General features: G+C 38.9%; 1 protein-coding gene across 11 annotated transcripts in view; it reads right to left on the reverse strand.

The window, feature by feature from the left end:
- Nucleotides 1–14343, reverse strand: part of FRY (FRY microtubule binding protein) — a 540321-nt gene that overhangs the window by 239782 nt on the left and 286196 nt on the right. For all 11 annotated transcript variants that reach the window (XR_008392915.1, XM_053672872.1, XM_053672873.1 and 8 more), the window contains one exon: nt 7138–7191. Coding sequence is in view for 10 of the 11 variants with exons in the window: in XM_053672872.1 (XP_053528847.1) it covers nt 7138–7191 (54 nt within the window). In the remaining variant the exon portion in view is untranslated. The remainder of the gene's footprint in view (nt 1–7137; nt 7192–14343) is intronic.

Genomic DNA, 14343 nt, shown 5'->3' on the forward strand with positions numbered 1-14343 from the left:
AACAACTGGGGAGACAGACTGCACAACCCAGGGCTGCAGCATGGGGAAATAAAGCACAAACCTCTGATTGAAAAAACCTGTGGGGATTGAGGTGGCAATGGGAGAAACTCCCAGCCTCACAGGAGAGTTTGCTGGGGAGACCCACAGGGTCCTAGAATGTACAGAAACCCACCCACCTGGGAATAGGCACCAGAGGGGCCAATTTACTTGTGGGTATCAGGGGAAGTGACTGAAAACCGGCAGAGAGTGGAGCAAGTGCCATTGTTCCCTCTTGGACCCTCCAGAACAGATCAAGGCTCCAGAAAAAATACAACTAAGCGATAAAGAGATAGCCAACCTATCTCTTTGATCTGATAGCCAACCTATCAGATGCATAGTTTAAAACACTGGTAATCATGATGCTCACAGAACTGGTTGAATTTGGTCGCAAATTAGATGAAAAAATTAAGGCTATGCTAAGTGAAATAAAGGAAAATGTGCAGGGATTTAACAGTGACGGGAAGAAAATTGGGACTCAGATCAATGGTGTGGACCAGAAGAGGGGAAATGGGACAACTGTAATAGCATAATCAATAAAATATATTTTAAAAAAGAAAATGGGAAAAGACACTGAGATAGTAACTTCTGGGACCAAAATTGATCCATTGAATAAACCCAATTATCATAGGTCCAACTCATCTACATGTTAGACTCTCTGGAACCTCAACCATTCTGAGAAGTGTTTGTGAAATGGAAAAGAATGGACACATTCATTGGCAGAAAGGCATAGCGTTAATTGCCTGTCTTTCACTCAGCATAAGAGGTTTCCATAAAGCACAGGCAGCCCTCACTTGACTCAGCTCTCCTTGTGTACTCAAGACCTGTCCTTTCAGTCAACTTCTCAATCAGCCATGTATGGTGATGCTTCCTTTTCCTGTCTCACTTCTTCATCTCTGAACCTGTTATACCACTGACACCTTCAAATGAAAGAAGAGCTAGGACACAACCAGTGGCTAAGCAATGGTTATTTTGCAGTCATTTCCCTTGAAGTCTTCTGAACAAATGACAGTATTCATGAGGCTTTCCTTGAAATGCCTTCCTTCCTGCTCAGGATGCTATGAGGCTGCCAGTCAGTCACCCCTCGTACTTTCTGACTCCCACACAGTTAATTATGCAATGCAATGTACAGCAAGGCAATTCACCTGTGAAAATAAAGGTCTGAGCCTTAATTCTGCCTGTTCAGACACAAGCTCCTTTGGGAAATAATCATACTTCATTATGCGAAAAGCAAATCACTTCCACTTACTATATGAGACTGTTTTAAGAAACAACATCAGGGTGCTAATACTTCGAATAGAAAAACAGGATGCAGCATACAATTGCTTGTATCATTTAACTAGTTGCAGGTTTATGTCATCACTAGATATGAGAAAAGGTCCAAAAGCCAAGGGCAGAGAAAATCAACAAGAAAGCATAAGTAGCTGGAAGGTATGTGAAATAAAGATTCAGCTGTTACTTCACTCAACAGCCAGAATTTTTATCTCTATGGGTAAAGGTATCCAATGATTGTCATTAGTACATCTTCTACCAGGTGAAGATTGCATCCCTCTCTGGTGAGGGTTATTGTGGAATGTTGTTTTTCACTTTTATTGCTGTTAACCCATTTTTAACAAATGGGTTAAATTAATAGTTGAGCTGCAGCTGGCCACCATCTATCCAGGCCTACATTCATCATAGGTTAGCTGTTTTATTGGAGAATCCAAAATGAAATGCTTTGGACTTTATATTTTTTAAAAACTGTCTGTAAACTTTGACAACAGAAGAAAGTCACTTGGAGTCACCATAGGGAGCTCACCATGTCCTTTTTTCTGTCCATGGGTCAGAGATGGGAAACTGGTCCCAGGACTGCTATTTAATGTAGGTGTTGCCAATTGTCATCAGCCACTATAACTTTAGGAGACTGTCTCCCAAACTATTTAACGTTAACCTCAACTATGAAAATGCATTCTACATGTCAATGAATAGGCACAGAAGCAAAAGGCTTTTTCAAAGCCAGCTTCAATAAGCTCCCACCTGCTAACCTCTGATTCTTCACAGAGGGTTCTCGCACAGACTGCCTTCATGGGCCAACCTGCCCTGGAAAGCTTTGTCTTCTGAGGGTTCTCTTACTTTTTGGCCACTCTTCCTCTGGGCATTCTTTTGTGGTTCCACTATGTTTCCTAAACTATATGGATCCTAAACTATGTTTCCTCATAAAATTCTTCACCCATTGCTTTAGTTTCTTTCTGATCTTTCTGTTTGCCGAGTAAACAGATACATGAATGAGATACTGTTCTCCTGAGACATTCCACCCTCACTGAAAATCAGGATATATAAATCTGATTCAGACCCCTCTCCACACACAGCCTTCCCCAGCTTGAAGAGCTCCTTATCTACAGAAAACAGTCCAGACTTCTCAGGTGGCCCCTGTGGCCACTGGAGGGATGGACAGGAAGCTGGTCTTCCTGTCCAGCTTCACTCTGGGCCTTTCTGCTCTTCTCGCTGTCAGCTTCTCTGTCCACTCAGCTCCTCTTATCTGGCACGATTCAGCCCATCTTGTTAATCTGTATAACAGACATCTTTAAAATGTCACTGCTCCTTCATTACCTCTTGTGACACACCTGTCCACCTTCCTAGCTTCAGTATGGCTCCCTGTCCAAGTCCCCACCTCTTGAACATGTACCTCTGCTACCACATTTATTTGGTATTATTTGTTTGGTGGTCTGTTTTCCTTCTGTGCTTGAGAGTTCCTCAAGGATGGGGACTTCTTTGTAACCCCGCTACTACACAGAGATCCCTAGGAAGATTCAAGTCCCTCATGTTCACTGAATTGAATGAAAAAGGCTCCAAATCAAGGTTGAAAAGTACAGTTCCTTTTTGTTTCTCCTTTTCTCAACACATATTGTTCTTATATAATTTTGCTTATAATCATTCATTCTTTCAAGTCAACCTGTGTCCATTTTAGCTCCAGTCCTTTTAGCTTCAAAGCTTTATCAGTGCCCAAACTCCCAGAAGACTGCAAGCTGCAAGGATCTTTCTGTTCATGAACACCGCTTCCATGCAGTAAGGTTGAGCTGCCACTGTGATCACTTCGATACTTGATGTATGGGATTAGGCCCCACCCAATGGCATTACAGTGTCCCACAGTCTGGTCCCTTCCTACCTGACCTTTCCCATAGTGCAGGAAAATTTTGTGTTTCAGAGAAAACTAAGCATTGTTTAGCATATACCTCTCTGGGGTTGTCTGATTCTAGGTCTGCGGGGGATGGTGCTGCACCTTTTGAGCTATTTTAAAACTGTGTGTATGGTGGATAACTGATAGCAATGCAAAATAATTTTTGTTTACAGGTGGAAAAAAACTGTCCAGTAATGGTTCAATGGACTTCCCTCTCCCACTGTGGAAGAAGCCAATTTTGCTTCTGACTGCACTTTCATTTCGACATTCTCGACTTATTAATGTGTCCATTAGGGGGGTTGAAAAACATGTTAACTCATTGTTACTTTATTAATTTTTTAATTTATTTTTATTGCTGACACTATTATGGATGTCCCCATCCCTCCCCCCGCTCACCTCCACCCATCCCCCACAACCCTGACCTCTGGCCATCATCACACTGTTGTTTCTTTTTTAATATTTGCTTCTTAACTGGTAGTAATATCCTTCTTTAATAATGAGTTAAAATAAAACTTTGGCATGTGTTCATTTTATATTTCTATGAGTGTCACAATGCTGCCACTTTCTGAAGGTCATCCTTTAAAAATACACACCTCTGCCCCAACTAAGCTGATCTATTCATCAATCCCAAAGATAACTTATAATGCCATGTTTCTGTTCAGGGCCTTTGCACAAAATGTTCCTATTCTCCTCACCAACACCCAGCGAAATTCTGCTGCTCCTATTGTTTTAGTCACCTGACAAACTATGTCCTCCTCTTGTAGAAAGCTTTATCTAGTCTCCTGGCTCTGAAGTGTCATAATGTTTATTATCTGTACCATTCACATGACACTTATACACAAGGGCCCTGTCAAAGCTGTCTGTGCACTGCCTGGTCATCCTTTCCTGACTGAGGCTCCTGGAAAGCAGAAACCATATCCTTACATCTCTTTGTCCCAACAGGGCTTTGTAAGTAAGAGTATACACACACAAGCACACTGAATACATGGTTGCCAAAATAAAGAATTATTACCAGGGCAATTTTTCATTCACTTCACTTCCTAGGCCCTGACCCCTGAGTTAGACATTAAAATAAATTAGTGACAGTATGTATTTTCAAAATGCTGTTGGAAATCTCTTCTACCTTTACTAATTCTCATTACTGATAAGACTTCCTTGCTATCATGTACTGGAAGTCCTCCCTGGTCTCCCTCCTGCAGGACACTGAAGAAAGACCAAGTTGTCTTTCCACCCTGAGCTGACTCACTAGCCTGAGGTTATATTTGCTCACAGGTTTCTTCTCTTATACTAACTAGACCAGAGGTCTCCAGGGCAGGTACCATGCTTCATTCCCACTGACTTCCACAAGGGGGCATAATACTTGGGACATGCTTGCCACATAGTAGGTGCTGTGTAAAAAGGTGTTAAGTTTATAATCATGAAATTTGTAAAAAGTAAAATTCTAACATTAAGGGCAGAAATTTATAGCTCTCCATGGTGTAAAGCTGTCACTAGGTTGACTTGTCTCACACTAATAATGAACTTTAAAAAGTTAATCCTATTTAGACATCTTGTTATTTATGAAACAATAGGGTTTTTCCCCCCAGGTCTATTCTATGCAGTATTAGACCGTAATTAGGTTAAGAGATATTAAACCAATAGTTATTTAAATACAAACACAATTTAAAAGAAAAATTAAGGAAACATGAGCTTTAACCTCTTTCTTTTTTCTCTCTCTCTCTATGAAACATATGAAACATTAATATATGAATATATGAAATACATAAATATAGAAATATACATATATAAATATGTATGAAATACATCTAAATATGTATACATATATACACATACATAATACATAATATGTATTATAATGTATAATAATATAATAATAATGTATAAAATGTATAATGTATAATAATCAAAGTATACATAGTACATTTAGATTTAAAGTGGAAAGTGGACAAATTCTAGGAGAATTCCACAGTGGAACAAGAGATACAGAACTGAAAGTAGTAATCTCCGTTTGGCATTTTGGCAAAACAGGCTATATAATATCTAGCAGAGACAGGTAGCATAAAATTTCCCCAATCTTACATCTAAATGTGACTACATGATTAAGATCTGGCCAACTGGATATAATCAGTAGTGCTGTGTGCAATGTCAGGATATTGTTTTTTGTTATTACTTTTTTTTCTATAATTCTTTTTCCATTTCTCTGTCCTGCTGCCTGGAATCCGGATGGAAAGGCTGAGATCCAGAAGCCTGAATAGGCCATAGATGACCTTGGGAATGTAAGCCACACACAGGAAAACAAAAAATACATAGATACTGATTTTCCTTGTATTGCTTGAATGTGAGAAAAATTTCTATCTTGTTTGAGCTACTGTTATTTTATATGTCATTTGCAGCCAAACCTAATCTTAACTGATATAGGATCTTTGATCCTTCACTTGTTGAAAACTCCCCTCTGAATTCTCACCAACTTAACATCTTAGAAATACAAGCACATTATAGCATGAGGACTGCAGGCTTCATAGTCTGAATGTAAGGATTCCAGTGTTGGTACCTTCAGGCTCTTGTCATAATTCTGGGCAAACTCTTTGTGACTCATCGCTATTCGATGTAATATAGAGATGAGGCTGATAATGAGACCTTCTTCTGGGAGTTCTTGGAAGGGTTGAGTGATGTCAGGTGAGATAGTATGTGAGGAGGGGCTTGGTAAATTATCAAGGATTACATGGTTTTTTTAAGTTTGCTTCTATTTATAGCAAGTAAAAAATTGAAATCATGGGCTTGTTAAGTGGAGGAGGAAACAGTCACCAAGGATGAGGCAGTTGAAAGTGTAGAATGGCCAGAGATCCTCTTGACTTCACATTAAAGGCGATCTCGAAGCCCTGCACAAATTGTACTCCCTGTGTACTCCTCACTGTCCTGGATCAGACCATGGCACTTCCAGCACTGTGCTGTTTCTGCCCTTGGCACCACATGACAATTTTGAGAAGAACATGCTGTCCTCTTTGGTGTTAATTGCGGAAGTTCGGAAATACCACAAATACATCTCCAACTTTTCTGATGTCCTATTATCCTTCATCCTGCAATGTAACCATAGCTTTCCTAAACTTACTGAACCAGAATCTGCCAGATTTGGTATTACCTATTGCTTAGAGTTAGAGTTCCTTATACTAGTCCTGATCTATTTTTCAGAGGACTTTCTCTGTATTTATTTTGTCTTGTTTTGTTCATGTATCACCTTCTTGATTAGCACCTAAATTAATAATTATGGTTTAGGTGGTTTCTCTCTCACAGGATTGTGAATTCTTGAAGGGCTACCACTTGTCCTAGATTCAGTGCCTAGCACTGTGTCGAGCAAATAGTAGGTATTCAAGAAAATACAGGGTGAAAATGTGAATAAACCCTAGTACAAAGATCTGATCATCACATAGCACAGTAAGTCCTCACTTAACATTATCAATAGGTTCTGTGACTTTAAGCAAAACAACATATAACAAAGCCAACTTTACAATAGACTAATTGAAACCAACAAGAGTTAACTTCCTACTGCATCTCATTAATCTTATAAGAAAATGACACTGAATAAAATCGTGTTATTTGAGGACCTGCTGTATCATTTACTTAGGAGAATCTCAATAAGTTTTTAAATGGAAGTTCCTGTGTCTTTTCTCAGCTTATGTTACTCTGTACACAAAGATTTAGGAAACAATCAATTGAGGACCTACTCATATTATGCCAACATGCTTCAGTTCTTCGCAACTCAGATCAATAGACACTTATTGAACATCTCTTATAAGCCATAACTGTAACAAGCTGCAGGATCAGCTACTAAGATCACACCCTATTGTCTTTGAGGCAGCTCATCAACAGTGAGTATCCAGCCCTTCTTTTTTGTACAGTTTAATTAAATAAAAATCAGAATATAACATACATAGCCCATCACATACTTGATCAAACTGGGGGTCTTCTCCACGTTGTAGGGATTTTGTCAATGGCTTTTCCTATAAAGAAAAAGAATACATATGGGAAAATTATTAGAGGCTCTTAAACATTACAAAAGAAATGCCATGACTATTATAATTTTCTCATCTATTTCTCTATTCATGGGATGAAGAGGTGACTGTGTTCAAGTAAGTAAGAAACTGTCTTACTATTCTAACCAAACATGTAGTATTTGATCTTTACTGCCACAATTCTTGCTATTCACCTTAACATATACCTCTTCTTTGACCAAAACATTAAAAATCTAATGTTCTAAGTGGCACTGCATCTTTCAATGGAAATCACATCATAAAAAGTATGGAATTCACTTGATGAATTTTAGTACCTATCTTGGGACTTGACATATAATAAAAACTTGAAATCAATATACTAGTCCAAGTCCCTGGATTTAGAAACAAAATAAGGTCAATTATTTTGACTCAGACTAGTGTTGAGGGTCAACCTACCAATCACACACTTACTAGGAATAATCAGTGAATTGGGGGAATGTTACTTGACTTGCACTACATCTAAATCTCTGCAGAAATAATCTGGGTAGTGACAAAGGTGTGCAGAAACATTTTCTCTTAATTATTACTTACATTTGAAAGCCTTACCTGACCTTCTAGCATTTTATAACTATGAACCATTTATCCTTACTTGTTGTTTTGTTTTTGGTATGGAAGACTGACTCAAATCTGATTTAGCATTAGAAACCATGTAAAAGTCATATATCAAAAAATAATGCTGCACTTGTAACCAGTGTTGATGTCCTATGAAGACTCCATTTACATTTTGCCAATCACACAGACGCTGCCCAGCCTCACTTCTCCAACCTTCTCCTTTACCTGGAAAAATGCTATATGCGTAAGGTGGATGCAAGCCCTACACTCACCTCTAAACTGAAAAATCTGAAGCTGGGTATCTCAAGCTTTACCATGAGCCAACGGATCAATTTCTTTGTTTCATTTGTAAAACACACAGCTTCAAAATGTGCATTTATCTAAAGTAAAGAGAATGCTGCATTGTTAAGAGCGAATAAACATTTTCCTCTTCAAAGTATACTATCTAGAACTAGTGGGAGAGGGGATAAAAATGTTGGTGAAAGCAAAGGAGAAAATTAAAGAAGTAAGAGATTAAGCTGACTGTTCAAGAACACAGACTCAGCCATTAAATTGCAAAGCATTCTCTGTGTAAGTGGAGGTTATAATGTCATCTGAAATTCTTTGTAAAACCAATTAAAAACAAGAATGAAAATTAAGGAGGTGGAAACAGGTGGTATCAAGTCCCACAAACATTCTTGGAACAAATACAGCATAAACATTTCTATGCATTGGAATGCTGACAAGCACAGTGTTCCCACCATGGCAGGTGGGGCAAGAGTCTGAAATGTAAAAGTGGTCAATGACATTTTAGGAATATAATCTATAATTACTCATCATTCAATCTCAGTTCAACTGCCACTACCTCAGGGAAGCCTTCCTCTGTGTCCTCTCCCAACACCACTTCCAGACCCCTGTCACATGTCTGCAAATTCCCAAATACGTTTCCTTTCACAGCACTCACCAGAGTGTGAAGTCACACCACAGTGTGAAGCATGCTGTGCAATTGTACGTTCATGAGGACGAGCTGGGTGCCACCTCCACTGGACCACATGCTCCAGAAATGCTGAGCCCTCTTTCTGCTTCTCCCAGCACTTCGAGTTACAGGGCAGAGCGGTGCTTGGTCATGGTCAAATATTTGTCACATTAATCAAACCCTAGGCCAGTGATATCTAGTTTCTTTAAATATGGGATTCTTATTATTTATGTGTGTGTTTTGTTGTAAGTTAAAAAATCATTTTATAAACTTTTTATTGAGGCAAACATACATAATGTAAGATTTACCACTCTAACTATTTTTAAGTGTAAAATTCATCAGCATTAAATGCTTTCATGATGTTTTTCAACCATCACCATCATCTATTTTCTGAGGACCTCTTTGAATGTCAAAAATTTTCAAAGAATTTCCAACCACAAAACATACATACATCCCCCCAAGCATACATATGAGATAGCAATTCTATTTTAGTATCCTATATTTAAAATCATACACAATGACAGCTAGTATTATGACTTCATTGATGGCTTTGTACTATGATAGCAACAATACTATTTTGCATACATTAGAAACCTGGAAATACATGTACATGAGAGACCACAGTTTACTCAGCCAAGACATAGTGCTTGGCACTTACAGACCTGCAGACCCTTGCATGGACTCAGGAGCCCATACCTTAGGACCCTGTGGTCCTTCATTCACTACCACCTGAAAGGCAAGATCCTGCCACAGTGGAGGAAGGCAGGTGACCATGTCCTACAACACCCTGAAACTTCCCATGTCTAAAAGTTATTTTTCCTCACTACTATGGAGTAGGAGTGCTAACAAATGTTATTTTGTGCTTACACATATTTGCATACATATGAAGGAAGCAACATACTGCAAGTCTGTTTCTTTAGCAGGCAAAGTTGACATGGTAAGTCATTGCCATCCACAACAGTCAAATTCCTTATCCAATAGCTTGGGCTCAGTAAAATACACACCACTACACTAAGTTTTCTTTAACTATTTTCACACGGATGTTGCCTTAATTATATGAAGATTTAGTTTAAATGTCACTTTCCAGATTAAGCCCCTCCCCAGTTTTCCCTGACAGTTGTCTCAAGGCACTTTGTTTGCATCTACTCTTGTCAGCATTTCCAAAGAGTTGTAACTTTTCAGTGTTGCTACATTCCTAATACATAGCTAAAACTTATTATCAGGGTTTGTTAGATGACTGAACATATCCCTATGATATGGGGAAGACAGTTTGGGTACCAAGACTCAAGTTCACATTTTGCCATTCCTAAGATTGTCTTTGCATCAACATAGATTTTAGCAGTGTCAGGAACTTTACGAGTAGACACAGAGAAGAGACTATTATTCTAGCTAAAATGTAAAGAGAAAAAGGAAGGAGGAAAGTAGGGAAGGTAGAAGAAAGGACAGAAGAGAGGAGGGAGGCAAGCTTGCTCAGTTCAGAAGACAGCCATCTGAACACAGCGCAGAAACCAGTAAGGCTTGTGCCCCATTAAGAAAAGACAACTGAAGACGTGAGGTTCTCCTTGACATTCTCCAGGGGGAGACTAGCTTCATGGAATCCAAGGTCTGCCAGCATCTAAAGTCTGCACATTCCACACATCCTTGTCCTCAAAGAGCACTAAGTAAGTAGTACAGTGAAATTCATGCAGAAAAAACATGAGTATTGAGAGAACAAGTGGCAATGGATGATCACAGGGGAGGCTCCAAATAATGGTCCCATTTGTCCAATAAGAACACTGTGCTTTGCATGCTTTTAAAATTTGTCTTGGTTTTTGTATCTTGGCACAATTGTATTTATTCATTGAAGGTTCATTATTTGAATTGAATGATAAGGTTTTTTTTTAATTCTGAAAAACATAATTTTGGGGTGGTAGAATTCTGAAAAGTTTTAATGGTTCAGAGTTGGGAAACCTTGGCCTGGGACCCAGCCTTGGCCACTAACTCCAGTTCACTAGGTGACATGGAACAAAAGAGATGGCAAAGCAGAATCATCAGGAGGCTCAGCACTGAACACCAATGGCTGCCAGCAGCAACCCCAAAGGAAAAACTGGACATTCTGTCTCTTCTAATGGAAGCAAATATTGTGAAATAGTCTTGACAAAAAAAGGAAAAAATGAAAAAATCAAGCCTGAATTTGACCAAGCCTTTAGCTGTAATTTCTAATTTTTATAAAATGCAAGAGTTAGCCTGGCTGGTGTAGCTCAGTGGATTGAGCGCAGGTCTGCGAACCAGAGGATCGCAGTTCAATTTCCAGTCAGGGCACATGCCTGGGTTGCAGGCCAGTTCCTTGCAGGCCAATTCCCAGCAGGGGATGCACTAGAGGCAACCATACATTGATGTTTCTCTCCTCCTCTCCTTCCCCTCTAGAGATAAATAAATAAATAAATATTAAAAAAAATAAAATGCAAGAGTTAGAAGGAACTGGAAGAATATGTTCACAATGCCACAATGATGCAATCAGCAAAATCCAGTCTGAGGAGACTGAATGAAAGATATTTCTTCAATAAATAAGTTGCAAGGGGGAGAAAAAAACTGGAAGGAAGTCCTATTGATTTTTTTAAAAGGCTGTTGCAGGCCTAGCTGATGTGGCTCAGTCAGCTGGAGCATCATCCTATAAACCAAAAGGTAGAGGGTTTGATTCCTGGTCTGGGCATATACCTAGGTTGTGGGTTTGGTCTATGGTTGGGGCAGATGAGAAAGGCAACTGATCAATGTTTCTATCTTATGCTGATGCTTCTCTCTCATTTGCTGTCTCTAAAAATCAATGGACATATCCTCAAGTGAGGATGAAAAGAAGGGGGAAAATGCTATTGCAATGTGTGTCTTTTATCTGGATTCTGATTCAAATAACCTGTTTTGAAAAAGTACATATGACATTTAGAGACCCTTGGAACTAATTAGATATTGGATGGTGTTAGGAGATTTGAATGTTTTAGGTATGGCAGTTTGGTTTTAAAAATAATCTTTATATTTTAGAGATATGTGCTGAAATACTCATGAACTCCTGAGTTGGCCAAAAAGTTCACTAAGTTTTTTTCTGTACAAGGCTCTAGGAGTGCTTAGTTGTTTTTAACTTAATTCCAAACAATTTTGCTTGATTTATTGGGCCAGCTGTCATTATCAGTGTGCATTAAAAATATTAAAATTGGTGAATTTTTGTGTAGCCATTTTAATATTGAAGATGGAAGAAAATACACAGCATTTTTGTCATATTATGCTTTATTATTTCAAGAAAGGTAAAACACAACTGAAACACAAAAAAAGACTTGTGCAGTGTATGGAGAAGGTATGGTCAAAATCGAATGGTCAAAGGTGGTTAGTGAAGTTTCTTAGTACTACTGGTATGTTGGCAGAATAATTCTTTGCTGTGGGGCTGTCTTATGCATTGGAGGATGTTCAGCAGCATCCCTGGCCTCTACCCACTAGAAACCAATAGCAGGGGATACGTGACATACTCAGAATATCCAGATCAATAAAGTTATTGGTTAAAATGAAAATGCATGTTTTGTTTTACAAGAAAAATAAACAGACTTTTTGGCCAACCCAACTCAGAGTACTTGCTTCATATAATACTGCGGGGAAGTGCAAGGAGTATGTGACAAAGTGGCCATGGGTTGACAATCGCTGAAGGCAATGATAGCATTCATTACACTGTCTTTTCTACTTTAGGTGTTTGAAATTCTCCACTAAAAACCAAGCAACAAAAACTAAAAACAGAAGAATATATCACTCTGTCACCGCTGCTTAACAAAAATCATCTTACAATGTTTCCCTTTTCAAGATGGTATAAGCTACTTCTTAAAACTTATTTCAACAGCACTTATCCAATTTTTATCTTTTCCCAATGGCATGGCAGAAGGGATCACTCTGCAGTTCTTCCCACTTACCAATAGGATCTAGGTGGCAAATGTCTCACCTGCTCTGAGAAAAGCAAGATAAAGAGCACGGCTGCCCGGCCCCGTGGGACTTCTGTCGTGAAGAGTGTGCTGCAGGGGCGTCAAGTATTTTCACAGAAAAAAGAGGAAGGTCCCTGTTTGTGCCTCGCACACCCTGGAAAGTTCCAACCACCCCCACCTTCCCTTAAGAAAATATAAACTCTAAAAGCTCTTTGTATCCCTACCTACCTAAAATCTGTAAGGAAAGCCATCAGCTTCTACCTCAATATTCAAACAATTTCAGTGTATACTGGCTACATTTTTACTTATAGTCTGTTCACACTGGGCCCTCTATAATCTGTAAGAGGAGACATGTCCACACAAGACAGGACATGGGCAGTTCGACAAGTCTAGAGAGAGTCTGCATATGTATCAAAGAAGTTTTGTTTGAGGGATACAAGAGGCTCATTTAATAAATCATTTTCTGCTTCTGATGTTTTACGGGACTAAAAAAATCCCAAGTGTGCCATATAGAGGTAAGGCTTCACTAACCTAAAAAAATGTCCATGTTACTATTGCCCTCAGAGATATTTCATTTATTTATTTTTTAAGATTTTATTTACTTATTGTTAGAGAGAGGGGAAGGTAGGGAGAAAGAGAGAGAAAACTGATTGGTTGCCCCTTGCATGCCTCCAACTGAGGACCTGGCCTGCAACCCAGGCATGTGCCCTGACTGGGAACTGAACCAGCCACCTTTTGATTCGCAGGCTGGTGCTCAATCCATTAAGCCATGCCAGCCAGGACTCAAAGATATTTCAAGAGACAAGTAATCCAACAATGCCATGAGAGTTAATGTGAGATTATTCAATTTATCAAATATATCACCAGCTTTCTTTTGTTTTATTGCATTTTACTTTGGACACTATCAAATATCTTCCAAAAGAACATTTTTTTTAAAGATTCTATTTATTTAATTTGAGAGAGAGGGAAAAGGAAAGAGAGAGAAACATCAACGTGTTTACCTCTCATGTGCTCCCTACTGGGGACCTGGTCTGTAACCCAGGCATGTGCCCTGACTGGAAATCGAACTGGTGACCCTTTGATTTCCAGACTGGCATTCAATCTACTGAGCCACACCAGCCAGGGCCCAAAAAGAACATGTTTTATCATATGTAAAAGCAAAATGATTCATTACATAATGAGGAGAGTTTATATTCAGGAACTGTAGTCTCTGCTGTAAGTGTTCCCAAATCTCCCTTGCTATGAATTACACTTAAGCATGTTCAAACACCAGCCTTTCTTAAGGAGCTGTTTTAGTGTCTCAATTAACATAACAGTTGGATCTAGTAGTTCAGTGCATGGGCTGGAATCTGAGAAGTTTGAAGTTGAATCCTAGGTACCCTGTTTATAACACATGGATCTTAGTCTCTCTGAGTTTCAGTCATCTTTTGGGTAACATAGGGATAAATATTATCAATTTACCACATACAACTGAAATATGAATGGCACAGAGTATTCGATAATTGATAGTCCTTATAATTCTTAAAATTCCTAACACATTATTGGGGTTAGATGGGGTTAAAATGTGTGTCACCTTTCCTAATGTCCAGGAGCTGAAACTGAGCTCCACGTGTTTTCCCGGGGGCATGTGCACTCCCACTAATATTAATTAAAGCTTTA

Source organism: Artibeus jamaicensis, unplaced genomic scaffold (assembly GCF_021234435.1).
Source record: "Artibeus jamaicensis isolate MK-2021 breed Jamaican fruit bat unplaced genomic scaffold, CSHL_Jam_final contig_793, whole genome shotgun sequence".
NCBI classification, from domain to species: Eukaryota; Metazoa; Chordata; class Mammalia; order Chiroptera; family Phyllostomidae; genus Artibeus; species Artibeus jamaicensis.